The 25,718-nt window shown below is 40.6% G+C and overlaps 1 protein-coding gene across 2 annotated transcripts in view; it reads right to left on the reverse strand.

The window, feature by feature from the left end:
• ARHGEF38 (Rho guanine nucleotide exchange factor 38) overlaps positions 1-12,501 on the reverse strand; it is a 129,271-nt gene extending 116,770 nt beyond the window's left edge. For both annotated transcript variants that reach the window (XM_042935767.1, XM_042935766.1), the window contains exon 1: positions 12,175-12,501. In XM_042935767.1, coding sequence (XP_042791701.1) covers positions 12,175-12,370 — 196 coding nt within the window. In that variant the 5' untranslated portion in view covers positions 12,371-12,501. The remainder of the gene's footprint in view (positions 1-12,174) is intronic.
• Between the last annotated feature and the right edge of the window lie 13,217 nt (positions 12,502-25,718).

Below are 25,718 nucleotides of genomic sequence, written 5' to 3' on the forward strand. Positions count from 1 at the left end.
ACAATTTGGAGCTAAATAAATGGGGACTTTCTGGGAATGTCTTTATTTAAAGTCTTTAGCAGGAGAAGATTAGTGAAAGAGGACAGGTTTTAAGACCTGAATAGAAAGGGAACTTTACTTTGTAAAGTCTTCACTGTATTCAATTTTTCTGTTGTAATTGTTCTATTGTGAAAAATGTAAAATTTTTGCTGGATGAGAAAAACTGGTTTTACCCATCTGTTTGTTCATTCAACAAATATTTACTGAGTGCTCATCATGTAAGGCATTATTCTAGATCAGTAGTTCTCAACCAGCAATGCTGATAAAATTTTGAACAATACTCAAAAACTTCAAGAGACTCTTAATTTCTACCTGCACGTTCATCTACAATTTACAAAAAAAAATTAATGTTTATTTTTGAGAGAGAGAGAGCGACAGAGTATGGGCAGGGGGAGTGGCAGAGAGAGAGGGGGACACAGAATTTGAAGCAGACTCCAGGCTCTGAGCTGGCATCACAGAGCCCGAGGCAGGGCTTGAACTCACAAACTGTGAGATCATGACCTGAGCTAAAGCAGGATGCTTAACTGACTGAGCCACCCAGGCTCCCAGTTCATCTACATTCCTGAAGTAAACAGTGGCCAACAAGCAGATCCAGTGGCTGTATTATTTTATGATTTTTAACAAAATGTTCCATGTGGAAGGAAGTTAGAAAGATGCACAACTGCAATGAATAAAGTGTATACTCCATAGATTCACTAGAATATTCCACTCTAAGAATAAAAATCTGATAATTTGAATTATTTAGTTTTTGAAAACTCCTCATCATCACTAACAACGGGGCACACAGCAGGATGAGGATGTTTAATGAAAAACTGGATTGGAATGTCAAACCATATTGCTCCTCTGGCTTAATTGTCCTTAGTGCTTTGCCATGTTCTATAGCAGTGGTATCCAAAGAGGTACAGATAGCCCAGGAGTTCTTTAAGACAATCCATTTGACATAATGCACCTATGTGCCTAGTACGCATGCTTAATTGGTGTTAGTACCTTCTTTTTCATTTATGAACCTTCAGACAGGGAGACCAGTTTTAGTCCCTGTTCCATGTTGTAGGACATATTTAATCCTTTTGTCTGGAATGCCCACTACCCCCTTGCCCTTAAATAATCCAAATTGGATTTCAAGATTCAGATTTCAATGTCTCTACTCTTGTTGTATGCTTAAATTCTTTTCCATCACAATTCTTTTTTTTAATGAATATTTATATATATATGTATATATATACACACACTTTTTTAATGTTTATTTTTTTATTATTTAAAAAAAAATGTTTATTTAGTTTGAGAGAGAGACATAGACCATGAGCAGGGGAGGGGCAGAGAGGGAGGGAGACACAGAATCTGAAGCAGGCTCCAGGCTCTGAGCTGTCAGCACAGAGCCTGATGTGGAGCTTGAACTCACGAACAGCAAGGTCATGACCTGAGCCGAAGTCAGATGCTTAACTGACTGAGCCACCCAGGCACCCCATTTTAATGTTTATTTTTGAGAGAGAGAGAGAGAGAAAAAGCATGAGTGGGGGAGGAGCAGAGAGAGAAGGAGACAGAGGATCTAAAGCGGGCTCCATGCTGACAGCGGAGAGACCTTTGAGGGGCTTGAACTCACAAACCGTGAGATCATGACCAGAGCCGAAGTTGGATGCTCAACTGACTGAGCCACCCAGGTGCCCCTTTCCCATCACAATTCTTATATTGCTTTCTTATATATCTAATATAAGAATAACCACTTGATAAGAGGTGGATGCTGTGATGAGCTGATCAGCTCCCCTTCAGGAACAAAAGTCTTACTGCCCCAGCTGCAGGGAGTGCCACCTGCAGACAGGCCTTCTTCAGGAACCTCCCCTTCATACCTCCTTCCCAGGATGGCCCTAAGCCAGTAACTTGAAGGGCAATGTAAGGGTCCTTCATCCCACTGGCAACAACTCTCAAGGATCATCTTATCTTTAGGACTTGCCTTTAGAGTTGGCTAAGGCTTCCGTTGAGACCAGATCACAGCACAACTGGTTCTCTCTCAGTTCTGTGCCTTTCCCTTCTCTTCCACAGGTGGTGGTCACAAGCACATAATAAGCTCCTGCACCCTAATCTCCATCTCAGAACCTGCAACCCAGAAACCCAACCTGCAGGCACACCTCAGGCACATACCTCATTGCTACAATTATTGGTTCATTGCCTGTCACTCAGTGGACTGGGTTTGTTTCTGATGTATTTTTATATTCTCAGGATCTAGGCAGCATCTGGCACATATGAACACCTAGAAATGCTTGTGGAATAAATTCATTAAAACTGAGATCTCCTTTTTCTTTGGCCAAGAAATTATTTCTTTTCTTGTTTAATTAGATTTACTTATTTATATTCTCTCTCCCTTTATAGTAAAAGAATTTAGGGCAGTTTAAGCCAAAAGTTAACTGCAATTAAGTAATGGGGAAATAGGAATGACAGAATTATAAAGACAATTATGTCAATGATACAGATCAATATACTTGTAATTAGTCATTTAATAACTTTTAGTCACTGAGCTGAGCATCTACTATATATCAGGCACTGCTTGAGTGTTAAAATAAGACTAAATCTCTATCCCCAAGGAGAACTACATTCATACGGAAAAGAGAGGTGAAAATGGAACAGTGTAGTTTTAGAGAGCAGTAGGTAAGTAATACAAAGGCTGCAGAAGGGCCTGAACACCTGAAAATATGCTACTTTGGCATATTGATTATTTAAGCTAAAGGCAATTGAGAAATGCCTTTAGGCAAAGTGTAAATTTCTTGTGAGAAAGATGCCCTCCCAGCATCAAGATGAGAACATTCTTTTTTTTTTTTTTTTTTAAGATTTATTTTTAAGTAATCTCTATACCCAATGATCAGGAGTCTCATACTCTTCTGACTGAGCCAGCCAGGTGCTCCAGAAAGAGAACATTCTTATTACCAGAGATGGGGAGCTGACATCAAGATGAGTCTGTAGAGATCTCACTAAACTAATCCTTATGTTCTATGAACTCCCCCCACATATTTCCTGTTTACTTTCCCACAATTTCACACCCCTGGTCCAAGTCCTTTTTCCCTTTGTCTTGTCACATCTCCACAACTTCTCACTCTTTGTTAAAATGGTATATAACCATGGGCCTAGCTGCTCCTTTGGGATTTTCACTCCTTTCTGTGAAGCCCTCCATGCCATGTAAAAATATTAACATCAAATAAAATGTATATGATTTTTTCCTGTTGGTCTGTCTTTAGTCAGTTCAACTCACTGGTTCCAGCCACAGAAGCTAGGAGAAAAAAGGAAATATCTTTCCTTCCCTATACCTCTTGAGGTAGGATGGTCAGAGAAGGACTCTCCCAGGTGAGCAAAGGCCTCAATGAGGAGAATCCATCCCAGCTGAGATTTGAGGGAAGAAATGCTTAGGCAAGGAAAACAGCTACTCTAAAGGCCAAGCATTCAGTACAAATTGGACTCTAAGCCTCAGGAAGCTAAATGCAGTAAATTGCTTGTTTTTATCTGGGAAGGAGACATGTTTTAATTCTTAAGAAGAGCCAAAGCGTTTCCTTGAATAAAACTGGATGGCACTGAGAGAGGTAAACAATGTCTTCATCAACTACTTCACAACAAAGAAAGAAGCAGAAATCTGTGACAGCTTTTTGTAGTGACATGGGAGACCTATCATTAAGAAGCATTCTGGAAAGACAATTCTGTAAGGGGCTGCAATGACTCAAAGTTCTTAGAGCAGTTGCTTGATGACATGACCTTTAAGTTCTCCTCTTTGAGTCAGGACTGGATGTCAGACAGTCAAGATTGCATTCTCTATCGAGGGGCTCAGCACAGGTATCCTAGAGTGTTCATTTATTCTCCGATTCATTAATCAGCAAAGAAATTGTTCAGAACAACCTAGGACAAAGGCTTTTAATCACAACATTATCTTCCTGCTGCATTTAAGACTCCCAATTTAGGCTGACTTCATAGAATTCTATGGAAATATCACCTACCAGATGATGAGCTGCTTGTTCCCAGTATCTAATTCCACTCTTTTTCACTTGCACATGCACACTTGCACATGCACATGCACATCCACTTCTCCTACCCATCCCTACCCATCCCATCCCTGTGGCTGTAGACAAGGGTTCTTGGTGTTTTGGTTGTATATTAGTTTTGGAGATGCAAATAAATAAATGACGAGGGCCTAAAGTTAAAGAAATAATGTCAAGATAATCAAGGAAGTGGGAAATGGAGATCATCAAGCTATTACCACATGACAGGTTTGCTTAACCTAACTTTGTAATTCTGTTTCCTGACAATTAAACAAAAAGAGCATTTATTATACAGCAACACTCCTGCAGGGGAGTGTCACAATCATTCCCCAAAAAGGATATGTATTCCAAAGTGAAACATTTAGTAGCCTTCATCATTGTAGCAGAGGAATGTTACCCCATTACAAAACATGTACCACAACCCTCAAATTGCTTTGACTTCTCGTTACTAATAAACCACCCAGATGAATACCTACTATGTCAAGGAACTAGATGCATCCTATTTGCAAATATTTAAAGCATCTGAGTTCAAAGCCAAGCTCTACCACCTGAAAGAGTTTAGGACATGACATCTGAAAATATGTTGCATTGGTATATTAATGATTTTGAGCCAAAGGCACTTGATAAACAGCAGATGCAGGGAGAGGCTTTCTATGCATTCTATTTGCCTAAAGACAGATCCTCCAAAAGGAGCTCAACTGTCATAAATCTCCTCCTCAGGAGTTTCTTTTTCTTTTTCTTTTTCTTTTCAAGTTTATCTATTTATATTGAGAGGGGGAGGGGCAGAGACAGAGGGAGAGAAAATCTGAATCAGGCTCTGCACTGTCAGCATGGAGCTCGATGTGGGGCTTGAACTCACGAACTGTGAGATCATGACCTAAACTGAAGTTGGACACTCAGCCAGCTGAGCCACCCAGGTGCCCCTCTAAGGAGTTTCATCAATTGGGGAACATTGACTCTTATCATAGGAGAGAAAACAAGACGTTGACACCACACCCAGGCAAACTGTCACAAACTGTTATGTCCCCATCTATTCTTCTCAAGACCCATTCATCTTTCATAAACGACTTACTCTCCCCTAAGTGGCCTACATTTCCTTTTCCCTTCCCTATTATGGTGCTATCTAAGCTCTCAAATCTCCCCATTGTGGGAACATGCATTTTTTTTCCTATGATGCTACCCAGCAGGTAATATTAAAAATTAGTACACTTGTATACCTTTTCTCCTGTTAATCTGCCTGTTGTCAGTTTATTTCATAGGTCCAGCTATTGAACCCAGGAGAGTAAAGTCTTTCCACCCCTACACACTTATTTTTTTCAACTATGAAACCAGAACTGAAAAGGTGTTGGGATTAAATAATAATGTGTGAAAGTCCCTGGGCCAGCGTGGTTGCTAGCAGATGACAGTCACTCAGTCTGTACCTTTCCTTCTCTCACTTTTCACACCTAGTACAGAATAAGGGCCACATCCCAAACATAGCTTACAACCAAAAACCACTTATAAGCAGCCTCCCTTGAGTGTGCAAATAGAGGCCAACATATCACGTCTATACATTTAACGCTTGTGAGTCAAGCTGGCAAACTGTTAAATACAGTGTTAGGTCTTTCTATATTGATAAATATACCTTCATAATAACCTGAAAGGCCAAGTTCAAATTTAGATTTTTCAGCTCCCTCAGAGGCAGGAGGCCTGGTCATGATCTCACAGTTCGTCAGTTCAAGCCCCGTGTCAGGCTCTGTGCTGACAGCTCAGAACCTGGAGCCTGCTTCACATTCTGTGTCTCCTTCTCTCTCTGCCCTGCCCCACTTGCTCTCTCTCTCTCTCTCTCTCAAAAATAAAAATAAACATTAAAAAAAAATTTAAAAAGAAAGTTATATCTACAGTCCCATAAGTAGAACCCAGGAATACATTTTCTTATCACAATGTGATTGTGGTAGAATAGCTCAAACTTTCTTGATTTCTGGAACTCACCCTTTGCTTAATTCAAATTACTTCCAAAAACCATAAAATACCTTTACTAAAAAAGAAGGAAAGTAAAATATCATGCTTCTTTTTGGTTTCTATGCACGTGATGAGACAGAAGTAACCTAGATTTACAGGTGCCTTGCCTTTTATAAAGATTTACCCTTCAAACTATGAAATACACCTTATTTATGTTGGTGTTACATTACTGATCCAAGTACTTCCCACTTCACTAATGGGTGTATGAAGGCAGGTAAAAAAGGACTTAATACTCAAAGAAAAGGAGGAACACAAAGGACTTGTCGCACTGAGATAGAAATGTGCACAGACAGCTGCACAATTGGTTTTATTCTACCCTTCACTAGGCCCAAAACAGAAATCACCAAATCTCCCAGGGTTAACTGCTCCTCATTCTCACTTACAGATTGTCTGTATTCTTTTTTTTTTTAATGTCTATTTATTTATTTATTTTGAGAGAGAGAGAGAGAGAGCGCACGTGTGAGCAGGGAAGGGGTAGAAAGAGAGGGAGAGAGAGATTCCCAAGCAGGTTCCGTGCTCTGTGTGGAGCCTGATGTGGGGCTTAATCTCCTGACTGTGAGATCACAACCTGAGCTGAAATCAAGAATTGGTTGCTTAACCATATGAGCCACCCAGATGCCCCAGATTGGTCTGTATTTTTAAAAATCACTACAAATTAAATGCTCCCATAATCTTACCACATCTAACTTATTATTTGAGCCATTTGTCCTCACATGACAATATATGTTATTCTCTATATCATTCATGTAGTAGGTTGGTTTATCAGCATGGTAAGAACACCTTAGGCTTTTATAAAAACAACCAAGCAATCTTTTCTTAATGAGAATGATATGATAGTCTTTGCAAAAATAAGAAAGCACCATAGACCTGTAATGAATTGGAGATACAAATTTGACTTGTGTTATCAGCAACAGTGATGGCATTTTACTCATCCACTTTTACTTTTTCACCTGATACTTGATAAGCAAGAATACACAGTGGCCAAAAAATTAACCAGAGTCTTAGGGTGGCCATATGGGATAAAAGTAACTGATCCACTGTCTTAGTCAGTTGGGGCTGCTATAACAAAAATACCATAGACTGGGTGGCTTAAACAACAAATATTTATTTCTCATAGTTCTGGAGGCTGGGAAGCCCAAGTTCAAGGCAGATCCAGTGTCTGCTAAGGGACCCCTTCCTAGCCGATAGATGGCTATCTTCTCAAACCCTCACACGGCAGAGAGCAGAGAGCAGGAGCAAGGTCTTTCATGCCTCTTTTTATAAGGTACTAATCTCATTCAGCAGGGTTTTACCCTCATGACCTGATTACCTCCCTCAAACCCCACCTGCAAATAACATCACGCTGGCTTCAATATATGAATTTGGAGGGGACATAAACATTCATCCCATATCACCCACACCGAGAGGAAACATACAAAGTCAGTCATATCAATCATGTAGGGTTTTCAGTAAAAGCTGCTGAGTGTTAATCAATAAACTTTTCATAAAAAGTCTTAATCATTGCAGAGATATGTCTCAAGTATACATACACAACTATACATAATCATAGATTAGATAGATAATCCGCATGCATACAGGAACACTTGTACATAACCAAAGGAGGCACATTTCAAAGGTGGAGTTCACACATATAATCATACACAAAATCACTTCCCAAAGAAAAGAGTTTTAAGAAATCAGCCAGTGAGTTTCCCCAGCTTTGATCCCTCTCTGTGGTTCTCAGTAAAATGGCAATGAGGAACTGAGCTAGCTTGGAAGCTGAGGTGACATAGCTCTTGTGATGAATGCAAGAGGAGGAATGAGTGGACTTAGGGTCTGCTGTGCTCTGAAAGGTAGGGTCAGGAAAGAAGTAGGCTTCTACTAAGAATTATTTGTTATATAGGCAATTCTGTACATTTTCATCCCTAATATATTTCTTTCTACTGAAGCATCATCTTTATTAATGGCAACATGTACCCGCACATTCGAAGATACAAGGGTTATTAAATCAGGCTCTGATGCCTTTCCTTACACTGATTCCCTACCTAGACCACATCATTCAAGTCATTCATTCTATTTGAAAGTTACTGAGGGCTTACAGTGTGCTGGGCATGATTCTAAGTGCAGAAGTGGAAGAGTTACCAAGACAGATAGGGTCTCCCTCATGGACTGGGGGATGAGACACAGGAGAGGAAATGAGAGTCAATAGTAGGCAAGAAACAAGGAAACAGACTACATAATTTCAGATGAGAAAGTTAAAACACTCTTCTCTCCCCATTCTGTTCTTTCTCCAGGTGCCCACCTTATCAGCTCTTAACAACAACATTTTCCAACAACCTCCCCTGCCCAAACCTGAATAGACAATTTCCTCCTTTTATGGACCCACCGATCCCACCTGTAGTCTGTCATGCTGCTTTATTGCATTTGTTGACCTGTCTTATCTTTCCCAATGAGACTTTAAGCCCCTTTGGAGTAAAGGTCATTTTTTTTTTTTCTTAATGGTTTTGTAGTTGTAATCCCTGGCACGTGTTCTGTTTTGCTCACCACATAACATATTCAATACATGCCAATTAACTGAACAAATCTGTTGAAGGCATAAAGAAGCCATTAACAGTAGGCGAGCAAAAAACTATTGTAAAACCTGAGGCTTAATGACTATGTTGTTGTGATCACAACCTTCTACAAAAATTTTATGATACTCTCATTAGGACCATGTTCTACTGCTTAATCTAGTAGCTCTCACCCAGTGTACCATTTTAAAAAAAAAAATTTTTTTTAATGTTTTATTTATTTTTGAGACAGAGAGAGACAGAGCATGAACGGGGGAGGGGCAGAGAGAGAGGGAGACACAGAATCGGAAGCAGGCTCCAGGCTCTGAGCCATCAGCCCAGAGCCCGACGCGGGGCTCGAACTCACGGATCGCGAGATCGTGACCTGAGCTGAAGTCGGACGCTCAACAGACTGAGCCACCCAGGCGCCCCTCAGTGTACCATTTTTAAAGAAACTACAATTTAGGATTCTCACTGCTAAAGTGATGTCAGCCAGAAATTGAACTGAACAGGTTAGACTATCTAGTATGAGTTAAGAGGTTAGCCCACGGGCACCAAAGAAAAGCCTTAGGTTTCCCAAAACCCAGAGAGGATGCTCAAAGAGACAAAGCAGTGAACGGTATTACTCAACTAGCATCACAGCTGCTGAAGGACTCTGGCTAAATAATCCGAGGCCTCTTTCCAGTATTGAAAAGCACACTGTGACCTCACAATGGCTTTGGGCCATCCATCCAAGGGCTCTAACCAGCTCAGATCTTTATTCAGTGCCTCCTAGGGAACCACCAGTTCCAAAGTAGGCAGAGGGAAAATCTCTTGACATTGTGATAATAAAAAAATTCTAAAGTTCATTTAGGATCCATCTGCATGATAATGGGTATAATGCAGATCAGAGTGTAAACCCAACAGAACTGTTTTGAATGTTAAGGAGAAAATGTTTTCTATTGTTGCCAAAGCAGTTACAGAAGAATCACACTAAAAGCTCTAATAGGTATTACATAGCAGACTTGGATTTTATTAAAAGTTACATCTAAAAAATGTTGCTTATCAGGGGCCAGCCTATTTTTACAGCTCTGATGTTCTCCTCTACATTCCCTGATGATTTTTCTCCTACACAGACGATTCTAGGAACATGGGTTAACTTCTGGATCTTTTCTTCTACCTTCAAAAACAGGACCCGGGGCGCCTAGGTGGCTCAGTCGGTTAAGCTTCCAACTTCAGCTCAGATCATGAACTCGCGGTCTGTGAGTTCGAGCCCTACATTGGGCTCTGTGCTGACAGCTCAGAGCCTGGAGCCTGCTTCAAATTCTGTGTTTCCCTCTCTCTCTGCCTCTCCCCTGCTCACACTCTGCCTCTCTGTGTCTCTCAAAAATAAATAAATGTTGAAAAAAAAAAGAAAACAGGATCCATCAGGGCACAGGGAAGTCACAAATCGAATGGAGGGGTGCCTGGGTGGCTCAGTCAGTTAAGCATCCAACTTTGGCTCAGGTCATGATATCACGGTTTGTGGGTTTGGGTCCCACATTGGGCTCTGTGCTGACAGCTCGGAGCCTGGAGCCTGCTTCAGATTCTGTGTCTCCCTCTCTCTCTCTGCTTCTCCCCCGCTTGCACTCTGTCTCTCTCTCTCAAGAATAAGTAAATGTTAAAAAAAAAAAAAAAAAAAAGAAAAAAAAACAAAAAACAAGTCTTCAACTCAAGAAGACTAAAAAAAACAAACAAACAAACAAACAAAAAAAACAACACCAATCCAATGGAGTGCATAAGAAGCCTGAGGTCTTCTGCAAAGTAACCAGCAAACACTTGCTGTCTTGTGTGGTCGCAGAAGTTTTTTGGTATTTTTGTTTTTTTTAACTAAGTTTAGGAAGTGAAGAGCAAAAAATATTTTCCATTTTTATTTTGCTAATGGAAAATCTGGACCAAAAAGATGCTGAATTAGTGAATCTCAGGCAGAATAAATATGTTATAAGAGATAAAGCCATAGGCTTTTACTGAATTTGTATATGTGGTCTCTTCATCAGAGGACAGAAAAGAGTTGAAATAGATTAGTAGATTTGTAAATTTGATTAATAAAGGGAAAGTCCTACCCTATCATTATTATTCCAATTATTCCTAAAATAAAAAATAACACCATTTACTGAGCACCTACCATGTGTCAGCCAATATGCCAGGCGTTTTATGTTATTACCTGATTTCATTCTTTCAGCAATACTGTGGTAAGTCTCACTGTCCCACTTTCACAGATAGGGAAACTGAGGCTCAGAAATTTCAAGTAATTTGCTCAAAGTCTTATAGTTAGAAAGTTGGAAGAGCCAAGACTGCAAGACAAATGTATCTGACTTTAAAATTTGCACTTTCCAAAGTATCCATTGCTTTGAGTAAAGTGTCATTGCTTTTGAAAGTTTCAAAGATCAAATAATACCCTTCTTTTGTTTTTAGAAAGGCCCTTAAGGGTAAGACTTGACTCTGCATTTTAATCCTGAATTATCAGGATTTTTTTTTTTTAAAGCATTAACTTGTAGCAGGCAGCTGTAAAGATTTCATTTAAATTAATTTAGTTTAATTAATTTGTGTAACTAAGCCTGAGTACTTTTTTTTTTTTTTCCAGAAAGAGACCTACTAATACAAGGGTATTCTCTTGGTCTTTCTAGCCGCATCATAATTTTTCAGTCCAGAATGACAGCTTGTGGTAGGATTATACAAGCTCGAACTCACAGTGTGCTCAAAGCAGGAGAGCCAGGGTCTGGGGATCACATAACAGGTACTGCAGTGGATACTTAAAACATGGCACAATATCAACATCAAAATGAAGTTTACTAGAACAGGTGACCTTCAAGAGAAAGAGAGGAAAAAGACAGGGTAGATGGAAAGGGATAGACATTCAGGGACTTAAACAGGATGTTTTATAATAACTGTGCCAAATTATCTTATGACTATCACAAAATAAACTGAAGTTATTTCCTCAAAAGTCATTCAATCTAAGCATGCTAAACATCTCTTACCATATTTGGATGCTATTCGATTCACTCTCAAGGAATGAACACCTATGTGATTTTCAGCCAATCCTATTATACCAACCCAGTGACTAACATTCCTCGTTTTTCACAGACATGATTGCCGTTTCATGCCCCTATTTAAGATAACCACAATCCCAGTTCAGTACAATTACTTAGATAGATCTCATGGTATGACATCCCACACTGGTCTATTGAGAGAAACTATCTTTTGTTGGTTTCTAAATCATTTGCTTTCTAGTGCTTCCCACTTTTTAAATTGGCTGGAAGAGGGAGAAGGAAGGGAGAAAGACAGCAGGAAAAAATACTACTCTCACCAGAAGAAAAAAAATACATTAAGAATAATTCAGAATTGGCTCGTTAACGATTAAAGCACATAAAAAATTTTTCCTATAATTTATGAATGACATTTACTTTCATTTTCTTATTGGTTTTTTTGTTTCCTTATTTTCCTTATGTCCTTCCTTACAGAGAAGGTAATATTCGCTTTCCCCTTTGCCTTAAGTGATTTCCTTGCGAATGGAAGAGTAGGAGAAACCAGCTGGGAGTGCAGTAGTCTAGGTCAATTGATTTGTTGGTGGTTACCTTGTAGTTTCTGGTTGTATTCGGTCCTGTCAGACTGACTCCTCCTCAAAGTACCAGAGTGGTCCCCAGAAATACTGCTGTCAACCACTGTGTCTGTCTTCCTTCTCTCCAGCATATAGAGCCTGGGCCTCAGGAAGGTCAGGTTCTTTTTCTTGGTGCCCATGTTTTCTTTCCCAGTGGCTTCTTTGGGATCCATCTGAGGCCAAGACAAGCTTTTGAGACTTGTAGGCAATGGCTGTTTGCTAAATTGCCTCAGGGCCGGGGTTGAAGGCACCAGAGTAAAGAGTTGAACAGCCCCCTTCTTACTAAAAGGCTTCACTAAAAGCTGTGAAGGTTACCTGGCTGTGACTGCCACCTCTCCAGAGTCCCAGAGCCCCACCCCTATGAGGTCATTGGTTTTTATGCCTAGAATCCTACAGGGGAAGCTGCCACCTGTTACCAGAGAGACCTGCAGCACTGAGCTAGGCAAAGCAGGGACTGTGCTGTCACATGCTACCGGAGCAAACAAAAATCCCATTGTGTGTGGCGAGGCTGGGGGTTGGTTGGGGGAAACGGGAGAACAGGGTGGGGTAGGGCAGAAGGGAAGCACATACACGAGAGTAACCTGCAGCTTGTGGGTTTAATGTGTGCCTGTGGGTGTGTACAGGTGCACTGGGAGATTGCGCCGTGGTCTGCTGCCTGGAGGCAGACGTGGGCTTGCGTGTGACTTTTAGCTAGAGTCACCCACATGTGACCCACAGAGCTATTAGGATTTTTTTTAAACCTTTATTGTTTCTTTTTGTTAATGTTTATTTCTGAGAGAGAGACAGAGAGAGAAAGAGAGAGAGAGAGAGAGTGCAGGGGAGGAGCAGAGAGAGAAGGGGACACAGAATCCAAAGCAGACTCCAGGCTTCAAGCTGTCAGCACAGAGCCTGATGCGGGGCTCAAACCCATGAACCACAAGATCATGACCTGAGCCGAAGTGGAACTCCTTTAACTGACTGAGCCACCCAGTTTCCCCGGGGCTATTAGAATTTACATGTGCATCACAACAGTGGGGACAGAATCACTTTTAGGGATTACCGTGTGCACTCAAAAGTCATACTTCCGCCTTTACAAATATTCACAAACTGTTTACTAAGAATATATTTGCCAAACCCTGATCCACATTCTTGAGGAAAGGAGCATTCTCATTTGAGAGGCATCTGGCAGCAGGCACAAGATGAGGAGGAAATGTCCATTGAAGCCTGGAGACTTTTGAGGTCTCTCTTCCACACATTGCCCTGCATTAAATTAACCCTTTCATGGTCCCAACCCTGTTCTTGGTTCTGGTGCTTAGGAAAAGAAGCACTGTGTCGGGGTGTAATTTCTGTGAGATCTTTTACGGGTCCTTTCACAGATGGAGTGCGGGAAACTCACCCTGGGAACAGAAGGGAAGGGAAAATGTTTGAAACTGAGAAGAGACATGAAGAATGTGGAAAGGACAGGGGCAGTGATTGGGAGGGAGTAAGGCAAATACTGATGTGCCTTTCATTAATTTTTTTGAAGTTGTTTTTCCTTGGAGTTACTGAGATTTCTCAAGGGGGAAATTCACGGAAGCCCTGGAGATGTACTGAATGTTCTGTATGCCCTCGTTAACGAAAAGAGGAAAGCAAATTCTCTTTTATCGTAAAGGTATTGCCAAAATCCAGCTTTGTGCTACCCATTCTGAATCATGGCTAAGTCTTGTTAGACAAGGTTAATAAATGAGGAAAAAAAGATAAATACCATTTTCCACTAAAGATGTGTGGGTTGAATATAGTTTGCATAATTACCTTAAAAGATAAATGACAAATCTTCACCCACTGTAGAGACATCTATATATAGCTTGGCATATTGAATGGTTTTTGTTTAATATAATTGATAATCTTTTTTATAACAAGCCCTCCCAAGCATATATAATAAATGCTTTAAAAGGCACACTCACAAACATGTAAAATGAGCTTGATTTCTGTTAACAATGTCTCAATTATATTCTAATCTATATATATATTTTATATATATAATATAATTACATATATTCTAATATATAATTCATATATATGTATACATATATATATATGATATGTTTGCATATGTGTACCTGGTAACTAACAGAGATATACTACTTAGGTATAGTGCTACTGAAAACTTGTGCCATTAAAACTACAGGACTTATGAGAAATATGGTGTTAAGGATACAGCACTCAAGAACTTTGTCAGTGATCCATAAAAAACAGATAGAAAATTGAAAAAAAATGGTAACAGAGTTTAAATGTGATAAACGGTTAAGAAACACATTAATGGTACAATAGGGACGCTTGTGTGGCTCAATCAGTTGTGTATCCGATTATTGATTTCAGCTCAGGTCATGATCCCAGGGTCATGGGATTGAGCCCTACATGGGCTCCACGCTGAGTACAGAGCCTGCTTAGGATTCTCCCCCCCACCTCCCCTTCCCCTCTTGTGCTCTCTCTCTTAAAAAAAAAAGTGTGATAAATATGGTACTTTATGCTGAAAAAGCACTGAAGGAAACTTGTGGAAGTGGGCTTTTAGAAGGGTCACAGTTTATGGATCATGAAAGAAGAGGTATGTGAAATCAGATCGAAATGTATACCAGTAGATGTGGATGAGCATGGCTCATAGGCCAGGCAGTGAACTGAAATCACTGGTAATTTTGTGGGGTGCACATGTATGAATTTTGTGTATTCCTTTGTGGTTCGGGGCACCTGGATACAGTTTTCTGCATTCACCTAATGTTTCAAGTGGATGAAATCACACATAAGCAAATATGAAGTTGTGTTATGCTCAGTTTCCTAAAATATCCATCTTGTTGGAACAAATTTGTGTTTTTACAACAAGCGTTACAGCAGAACTGACTCTGCTAGCTTTATTGTAGTTTTATTTATTTATTTATTTATTTTTATTTTTTTTTTTTAATATATGAAATTTACTGTCAAATTGGTTTCCATACAACACCCAGTGCTCATCCCAAAAGGTGCCCTCCTCAATACCCATCACCCACCCTGCCCTCCCTCCCACCCCCCATCAACCCTCAGTTTGTTCTCAGTTTTTAACAGTCTCTTATGCTTTGGCTCTCTCCCACTCTAACCTCTTTTTTTTTTTTTTTTCCTTCCCCTCCCCCATGGGTTTCTGTTATGTTTCTCAGGATCCACATAAGAGTGAAACCATATGGTATCTGTCTTTCTCTGTATGGCTTATTTCACTTAGCATCACACTCTCCAGTTCCATCCATGTTGCTACAAAAGGCCATATTTCATTTTTTCTCATTGCCACGTAGTATTCCATTGTGTATATAAACCACAATTTCTTTATCCATTCATCAGTTGATGGACATTTAGGCTCTTTCCATAATTTGGCTATTGTTGAGAGTGCCGCTATAAACATTGGGGTACAGGTGCCCCTATGCATCAGTACTCCTGTATCCCTTGGGTAAATTCCTAGCAGTGCTATTGCTGGGTCATAGGGTAGGTCTATTTTTAATTTTCTGAGGAACCTCCACACTGCTTTCCAGAGCGGCTGCACCAATTTGCATTCCCACCAACAGTGCAAGAGGGTTCCTGTTTCTCCACATCCTCTCCAGCATCTATAGTCTCCTGATTTCTTCATTTTGGCCACTCTGACTGGCGTGAGGTGGTATCTGAGTGTGGTTTTGATTTGTATTTCCCTGATAAGGAGCGACGTTGAACATCTTTTCATGTGCCTGTTGGCCATCCGGATGTCTTCTTTAGAGAAGTGTCTATTCATGTTTTCTGCCCATTTCTTCACTGGGTTATTTGTTTTTCAGGTGTGGAGTTTGATGAGCTCTTTATAGATTTTGGATACTAGCCCTTTGTCCGATATGTCATTTGCAAATATCTTTTCCCATTCCGTTGGTTGCCTTTTAGTTTTGTTGGTTGTTTCCTTTGCTGTGCAGAAGCTTTTTATCTTCATAAGGTCCCAGTAATTCACTTTTGCTTTTAATTCCCTTGCCTTTGGGGATGTGCCGAGTAAGAGATTGCTAGGGCTGAGGTCAGAGAGGTCTTTTCCTGCCTTCTCCTCGAGGGTTTTGATGATTTCCTGTCTCACATTCAGGTCCTTTATCCATTTTGAGTTTATTTTTGTGAATGGTGTGAGAAAGTGGTCTAGTTTCAACCTTCTGCATGTTGCTGTCCAGTTCTCCCAGCACCATTTGTTAAAGAGACTGTCTTTTTTCCATTGGATGTTCTTTCCTGCTTTGTCAAAGATGAGTTGGCCATACGTTTGTGGGTCTAGTTCTGGGGTTTCTATTCTATTCCATTGGTCTATGTGTCTGTTTTTATGCCAATACCATGCTGTCTTGATGATGACAGCTTTGTAGTAGAGGCTAAAGTCTGGGATTGTGATGCCTCCTGCTTTGGTCTTCTTCTTCAAAATTACTTTGGCTATTCGGGGCCTTTTGTGGTTCCATATGAATTTTAGGATTGCTTGTTCTAGTTTCGAGAAGAATGCTGGTGCAATTTTGATTGGGATTGCATTGAATGTGTAGATAGCTTTGGGTAGTATTGACATTTTGACAATATTTATTCTTCCAATCCATGAGCAGGGAATGTCTTTCCATTTCTTTATATCTTCTTCAATTACCTGCATAAGCTTTCTATAGTTTTCAGCATACAGATCTTTTACATCTTTGGTTAGATTTATTCCTAGGTATTTTATGCTTCTTGGTGCAATTGTAAATGGGATCAGTTTCTTTATTTGTCTTCCTGTTGCTTCATTGTTAGTGTATAAGAATGCAACTGATTTCTGCACATTGATTTTGTATCCTGCAACTTTGCTGAATTCATGTATCAGTTCTAGCAGACTTTTGGTGGAGTCTATCGGATTTTCCACGTATAATATCATGTCATCTGCAAAAAGCGAAAGCTTGACTTCATCTTTGCCAATTTTGATGCCTTTGATTTCCTTTTGTTGTCTGATTGCTGATGCTAGAACTTCCAGCACTATATTAAACAACAGCGGTGACAGTGGGCATCCCTGTCGTGTTCCTGATCTCAGGGAAAAAGCTCTCAGTTTTTCCCCGTTGAGGATGATGTTAGCTGTGGGCTTTTCATAAATGGCCTTTATGATCTTTAAGTATGTTCCTTCTATCCCGACTTTCTCAAGGGTTTTTATTAAGAAAGGGTGCTGGATTTTGTCAAAGGCCTTTTCTGCATCGATTGACAGGATCATATGGTTCTTCTCTTTTTTTTTGTTAATGTGATGTATCACGTTGATTGATTTGCGAATGTTGAACCAGCCCTGCATCCCAGGAATGAATCCCACTTGATCATGGTGAATAATTCTTTTTATATGCTGTTGAATTCGATTTGCTAGTATCTTATTAAGAATTTTTGCGTCCATATTCATCAGGGATATTGGCCTGTAGTTCTCTTTTTTTACTGGGTCTCTGTCTGGTTTAGGAATCAAAGTACTACTGGCTTCATAGAATGAGTCTGGAAGTTTTCCTTCCCTTTCTATTTCTTGGAATAGCTTGAGAAGGATAGGTATTATCTCTGCTTTAAATGTCTGGTAGAACTCCCCTGGGAAGCCATCTGGTCCTGGACTCTTATTTGTTGGGAGATTTTTGATAACTGATTCAATTTCTTCGCTGCTTATGGGTCTGTTCAAGCTTTCTATTTCCTCCTGATTGAGTTTTGGAAGAGTGTGGGTGTTTAGAAATTTGTCCATTTCTTCCAGGTTGTCCAGTTTGCTGGCATATAATTTTTCATAGTATTCCCTGATAATTGTTTGTATCTCTGAGGGATTGGTTGTAATCATTCCATTTTCATTCATGATTTTATCTATTTGGGTCATCTCCCTTTTCTTTTTGAGAAGCCTGGCTAGAGGTTTGTCAATTTTGTTTATTTTTTCAAAAAACCAACTCTTGGTTTCGTTGATCTGCTCTACAGTTTTTTTAGATTCTATATTGTTTATTTCTGCTCTGATCTTTATTATTTCTCTTCTTCTGCTGGGTTTAGGCTGCCTTTGCTGTTCTGCTTCTATTTCCTTTAGGTGTGCTGTTAGATTTTGTATTTGGGATTTTTCTTGTTTCTTGAGATAGGCCTGGATTGCAATGTATTTTCCTCTCAGGACTGCCTTCGCTGCATCCCAAAGCGTTTGGATTGTTGTATTTTCATTTTCGTTTGTTTCCATATATTTTTTAATTTCTTCTCTAATTGCCTGGTTGACCCACTCATTCGTTAGTAGGGTGTTCTTTAACCTCCATGCTTTTGGAGGTTTTCCAGACTTTTTCCTGTGGTTGATTTCAAGCTTCATAGCATTGTGGTCTGAAAGTATGCATGGTATAATTTCAATTCTTGTAAACTTATGAAGGGCTGTTTTGTGACCCAGTATATGATCTATCTTGGAGAATGTTCCATGTGAACTCGAGAAGAAAGTATATTCTGTTGCTTTGGGATACAGAGTTCTAAATATATCTGTCAAGTCCATCTGATCCAATGTATCATTCAGGGCCCTTGTTTCTTTATTGACTGTGTGTCTAGATGATCTATCCATTTCTGTAAGTGGGGTGTTAAAGTCCCCTGCAATGACCACATTCTTATCAATAAGGTTGCTTATGTTTATGAGTAATTGTTTTATATATCTGGGGGCTCGGGTATTTGGCGCATAGACATTTATAATAGTTAGCTCTTCCTGGTGGATAGACCCTGTGATTATTATATAATGCCCTTCTTCATCTCTTGTTACAGCCTTTAATTTAAAGTCTAGTTTGTCTGATATAAGTATGGCTACTCCAGCTTTCTTTTGGCTTCCAGTAGCATGATAAATAGTTCTCCATCCCCTCACTCTCAATCTAAAGGTGTCCTCAGATCTAAAATGAGTCTCTTGTAGACAGCAAATAGATGGGTCTTGTTTTTTTATCCATTCTGATACCCTATGTCTTTTGGTTGGCACATTTAATCCATTTACATTCAGTGTTATTATAGAAAGATATGGGTTTAGAGTCATTGTGATGTCTGTATGTTTTATGCTTGTAGTGATGTCTCTGGTACTTTGTCTCACAGGATCCCCCTTAGGATCTCTTGTAGGGCTGGTTTAGTGGTGATGAATTCCTTCAGTTTTTGTTTGTTTGGGAAGACCTTTATCTCTCCTTCTATTCTAAATGACAGACTTGCTGGATAAAGGATTCTCGGCTGCATATTTTTTCTGTTTAGCACACTGTAGATATCGTGCCAAGCCTTTCTGGCCTGCCAAGTTTCAAAGGAGAGATCAGTCACGAGTCTTATAGGTCTCCCTTTATATGTGAGGGCACGTTTATCCCTTGCTGCTTTCAGAATTTTCTCTTTATCCTTGTATTTTGCCAGTTTCACTATGATATGTCGTGCAGAAGATCGATTCAAGTTACGTCTGAAGGGAGTTCTCTGTGCCTCTTGGATTTCAATGCCTTTTTCCTTCCCCAGTTCAGGGAAGTTCTCAGCTATAATTTGTTCAAGTACCCCTTCAGCACCTTTCCCTCTCTCTTCCTCCTCTGGGATACCAATTATGCGTATATTATTTTTTTTTAGTGTATCACTTAGTTCTCTAATTTTCCCCTCATACTCCTGGATTTTTTTATCTCTCTTTCTTTCAGCTTCCTCTTTCTCCATAACTTTATCTTCTAGTTCACCTATTCTCTCCTCTGCCTTTCAAGCCGAGCCATCGTGGTTTCCATTTTGTTTTGCATTTCGTTTAAAGCGTTTTTCAACTCCTCGTGACTGTTCCTTAGTCCCTCGATCTTTGTGGCAAGAGATTCTCTGCTGTCCTGTATACTGTTTTCAAGCCCAGAGATTAATTTTATGACTATTATTCTAAATTCACTTTCTGTTATATTATTTAAATCCTTTTTGATCAGTTCATTAGCTGTTGTTATTTCCTGGAGATTCTTCTGAGGGGAATTCTTCCGTTTGGTCATTTTGGAGAGTCCCTGGCGTGGTGAGGACCTGCAGTGCACTTCCCCTGTGCTGTGGTGTATAACTGGAGTCAGTGGGCAGGGCCGCAGTCCGACCTGATGTCTGCCCCCAGCCCACTGCTGGGGCCACAGTCAGACTGGTGTGTGCCTTCTCTTCCCCTCTCCTAGGGGCGGGATTCACTGTGGGGTGGCGTGTCCCGTCTGGGCTACTTGCACACTGCCAGGCTTGTGTTGCTGGGGATCTGGCGTATTAGCTGGGGTGCGTAGGCAAGGTGCACGGGGACTGGAGGGGCAGGTTAGCTCGCTTCTCCTTAGGTGATCCACTTCAGGAGGAGCCCTGTGGCAGAGGGAGGGAGTCAGATCCGCTGCCGGAGGTTTGGCTCCGCAGAAGCACAGAGTTGGGTGTTTGCGCGGAGCGAGCAAGTTCCCTGGCAGGAACTGGTTCCCTTTGGGATTTTGGCTGGGGGATGGGCGGGGGAGATGGCGCTGGCGCCTTTGTTCCCCGCCAAGCTGAGCTCTGCCATCCAGGGGCTCAGCAGCTCTCCTTCCCTTTGTCCTCCAGCCTTCCCGCTTTCCGAGCAGAGCTGTTAACTTATGACCTCCCAGATGCTAAGTCGCGCTTGCTGTCGGAACACAGTCTGTCCGGCCCCTCCGCTTTTGCCAGCCAGACTCGGGGGCTCTGCTTGGCCGGCGAGCCGCCCCTCCGCCCCGGCTCCCTCCCGCCAGTCCGTGGAGCGCGCACCGCCTCGCCGCCCTTCCTACCCTCTTCCGTGGGCCTCTAGTCTGTGCTTGACTCCGGAGACTCCCTTCTGCTAATCCTCTGGCGGTTTTCTGGGTTCTTTAGGCAGGTGTAGGTGGAATCTAAGTGATCGGCAGGACGCGCTGTGAGCCCCGCGTCCTCCTACGCCGCCATCTTCCCTCTCATTCTCTGTAGTTTTAAATTTTATCAGTTGCAAAGATACATAATATAACTACTATGGATTCAGTAGTAAATATATCTTTTGTTTATTTTTTATTTTTTTAAATATGAAATTTCTTGTCAAATTGGTTTCCATACAACATCCAGTGCTCATCCCAGCAGGTACCTTCCTCAATGCCCATCACCCACTTTCCCCTCCCCCGTCAACCCTCAGTTTATTCTCAGAGTCTCTTATGGTTTGCCTCCTTCCCTCTCTGTAACTTTTTTTTCCCCTTCCCCTCCCCCATGGTCTTCTGTTAAGTTTCTCAGGATCCGCATAAGAGTGAAAACATGTGGTATCTGTCTTTCTCTTTATGACTTATTTCACTTAGCATAACACTCTCCAGTTCCATCCATGTTGCTACAAAAGGCCAGATTTCATTCTTTCTCATTGCCAAGTAGTATTCCATTGTATATATAAACCAAAACTTCTTTATTCATTCATCAATTGATGGACATTTAGGCTCTTTCCATAATTTGGCTATTGTTGAAAGTGCTGCTATAAACATTGGGGTACAAGTGCCCCTATGCATCAGCACTCCTGTATCCCTTGGGTAAATTCCTAGCCGTGCTACTGCTGGGTCATAGGGTAGGTCTATTTTTAATTTTCTGAGGAACCTCCACACTGCTTTCCAGAGCGGCTGCACCAATTTGCATTCCCACCAAAAGTGCAAGAGGGTTCCCGTTTCTACACATCCTCTCCAGCATCTATAGTCTCCTGATTTCTTCATTTTGGCCACTCTGACTGGCGTGAGGTGATATCTGAGTGTGGTTTTGATTTGTATTTCCCTGATAAGGAGCGACGTTGAGCATCTTTTCATGTGCCTGTTGGCCATCCAGATGTCTTCTTTAGAGAAGTGTCTATTCATGTTTTCTGCCCATTTCTTCACTGGGTTATTTGTTTTTCGGTTGTGGAGTTTGGTGAGCTCTTTATAGATTTTGGATACTAGCCCTTTGTCCGATATGTCATTTGCAAAGATCTTTTCCCATTCCGTTGGTTGCCTTTTAGTTTTGTTGGTTGTTTCCTTTGCTGTGCAGAAGCTTTTTATCTTCATAAGGTCCCAGTAATTCACTTTTGCTTTTAATTCCCTTGCCTTTGGGGATGTGTCGAGTAAGAGATTGCTATGGCTGAGGTCAGAGAGGTCTTTTCCTGCTTTCTCCTCGAGGGTTTTGATGATTTCCTGTCTCACATTCAGGTCCTTTATCCATTTTGAGTTTATTTTTGTGAATGGTGTGAGAAAGTGGTCTAGTTTCAACCTTCTGCATGTTGCTGTCCAGTTCTCCCAGCACCATTTGTTAAAGAGACTGTCTTTTTTCCATTGGATGTTCTTTCCTGCTTTGTCAAAGATTAGTTGGCCATCTGTTTGTGGGTCTGGTTCTGGGGTTTCTATTCTATTCCATTGGTCTATGTGTCTGTTTTTGTGCCAGTACCATGCTGTCTTAATGATTACAGCTTTGTAGTAGAGGCTAAAGTCTGGGATTGTGATGCCTCCTGCTTTGGTCTTCTTCTTCAAAATTACTTTGGCTATTCGGGGCCTTTTGTGGTTCCATATGAATTTTAGGATTGCTTGTTCTAGCTTTGAGAAGAATGCTGGTGCAATTTGATTGGGATTGCATTGAATGTGTAGATAGCTTTGGTAGTATTGACATTTTAACAATATTTATTCTTCCAATCCATGAGCATGGAATGTTTTTCCATTTCTTTATGTCTTCTTCAATTTACTTCATAAGCTTTCTATGGTTTTCAGCATACAGATCTTTTACATCTTTGGTTAGGTTTATTCCTAGGTATTTTATGCTTCTTGGTGCAATTGTGAATGGGATCAGTTTCTTTATTTGTCTTTCTGTTGCTTCATTATTAGTGTATAAGAATGCAACTGATTTCTGTATATTGATATTGTATCCTGTGACTTTGCTGAATTCATGTATCAGTTCTAGTTTCTATGTCAACTGTAAAAATGATACTACCTTTGAATCAATCAACAAACAGGGCAGACATTGTTAGCTGTTTTCTTAATATTCATCCTAGCATGTTCTATCCCCTTGGCATTCCTTGAACTTTTTTTGTTCAAGGCAGAATTAGGCTTTACCAATCATAATGAGAATTTTGTTCCCTGTTTTTCCAGTCTATCCTGCTGGTAGGGGTGGCCATGTATTCCCAGGCCTGGCCAATGAGACCTCAGGTCAGTATGCTAGAATGGGGGGCAGTGTGTTGATTCTGGGAAGGCTTTTGCTTCTCTATTAAGAGGTGTCACAGCTGGCTTCCACCTTCCCCCTTCATCTATACTTGGTCTCTTGGCATAGTTGCAACCACCTTGTGTCCATGAGAAAAGACCAAGAGAGCTATGAGCTTTGATACTACTGAGCTACTGAACCAATACTATCAGCCATCCACCTTTAGCCTTCTTGTTATGAGGGTGACAGAAACCTCGCTTCCTAAAACCATTGGTCAGTTGAGTTTTTGTTGGGAATACATTTCTAATGGATTCAACAGACAGAGAGTGTTTGGTATATATAGAGATACACATACTTCTCTTGCTTATCTCTTTGCATTTTTTAAGCCAATGTGTTTAGAAAAACCAGCATAAAACATGATTTAATTTTTCTGGAAATGAGAGAAGACAGGATAAAGGGATGTTGAGTGTTTCATCACTGGAACACTTTGCCAGAACGTGAGGGAGAGTGAAGGACAGGCCCCTGACTTGTCTGTGTTTTATGTTTTATGGCAGAGGTAAAAAAGTATTTCAATGCAAGGATTTTATATTATGTAAATAAATAAAGCATTGATATTAAGAAATCTAGGGGAGCCTGGGTGGCTCAGTCAGTTAAGCATCCAACTTTGGCTCAAGTTTCGTGAGTTCGAGCTCCGCGTCGGGCTGTGTGCTGACAGCTCAGAGCCTGGAGCCTGCTTCAGATTCGGTGTCTACCTCTCCCTCTGCCCCTCCCCCACTTGTGCTCTGTCTGTCTGTCTGTCTCTCTCTCTCTCTCTCAAAAATAAACAATAAACATTAAAAAATTTTAAAAAAAAGAAGTTTAAGTTAGTTTTATTGGGAGTAAGGAACAAGTCATTCCTGGTTCATTATTCTAAAAAGTACTGGACCGTGAATTCAAGTCTCAGTTTTAGTTTTGGCTATGACATCAATCACCCTGATATTACAAGTGACACAATTCCTCTAGACCCCAGTTTCTTCATCTATTAAATGTGAGGGTGGGTTAGTCATTAGTGCTATTCACTAAATATTTTCATTTTTCCCTTTAGACACATGGAAGTATTGCACTGCCCTACACCCTTATAATTAAAGCGTGGCCATGTAACTTGCTTTGGCCAAAGAAACTGATTAAAAGTGATATATGTCACTTCTGGGAAAGTGTTAAGGACCAGTGTGTTTTGCTATAGCTCTCTTTCCCTCATTTATGATGACTGGCAAGAGTCCAGGCAGTGGCTGCTCTATTAGGATAAGTCCGAGAATGAGGATAATTCAGAGCAGATACCCCAGGCACCCCATAATAATTGTGTCGTTTGAGTATGAAAGAACTCTGCTGTTTTAATCCACTGAGATTTGAGGCTTTTTTCGGAATTACTTCAGCATAACCTAGACTATCCTTATTGATGTAGGGTATAGATGAAATGAAACAGACACCTTTTTCAGGTCCAGCATTATATGACTTCTGGATTCCAATCCTAGAGTGCTATTAGGTTGGAAAAGTCCTAATTCCAAACCAGAAACATCTCTTGAATAATGTCATGCATAAACTGGATTGGAGGAAGGAAAGGAACTTATTATAAGTTAGGAACTCATTGTACGAGTCCAGATGAGATATTCTCAGACCATGGCAGTGGTGGTAGGGATGGAGAAAAATTGATTAATTCATTTTTTAAAAATTTTTTTGTTTTTTATTCATTTCATTTTTTTAATAAACATTTTATTTTTTAAAATGTTTTTATTTATTATTTTGAGAGAGAGAGAGAGACAGAGCACAAGACAGGAGGGGCAGAGAGAAAGGGAGACACAGAATCTGAAACCGGCTCCAGGCTCTGAGCTGCCAGCACAGAGCTGGACGCCAGGCTTGAACCCACGAACTGTGAGATCATGACCTGAGCCGAAGTCCGACGCTCAACTGATTGAGCCACCCAGGATCTCCTCAAATACATTTTAAAAGTTGAACTGACAGAACTTGTATGTGGTTAGATTGAGGTAGATGAATAAAAAGAGGAATGAAGGATAAATTCCAGGTTTTAAGATTAAATAACTGGGAAGATTTTGGTGCTGTGTGCTAACACAGGAAGAAAAAAGGACAAGAGGAGGGGTAAGTTTGGTGGGGTTGTCAAAAACTCCATTCAGGATGCATTAGGGTTAAATGCCTGTGAGATACTCAAGGGAAATATCAGATAGGTAGCCTTTGGATTTATAAATTTGGAAATACTATTTACATTATGATAAAAGAGAAAAATGATCATCAGAATACACATACTATTTAAAGTCAGGAATGGATGAGACCATTAAGAGAGAGAATATATCCAGAAAAGAAGAGCCAAAGTCAAGCCCTGAAGAATAGTAAAGTTTAAAAGTGGGGCTGGGGGGCGCCTGGGTGGCTCAGTCGGTTAAGCGGCCGACTTCAGCTCAGGTCATGATCTCGCGGTCTATGAGTTTGAGCCCC

This window comes from Panthera leo, chromosome B1 (assembly GCF_018350215.1).
Source record: "Panthera leo isolate Ple1 chromosome B1, P.leo_Ple1_pat1.1, whole genome shotgun sequence".
Taxonomy (NCBI): Eukaryota; Metazoa; Chordata; class Mammalia; order Carnivora; family Felidae; genus Panthera; species Panthera leo.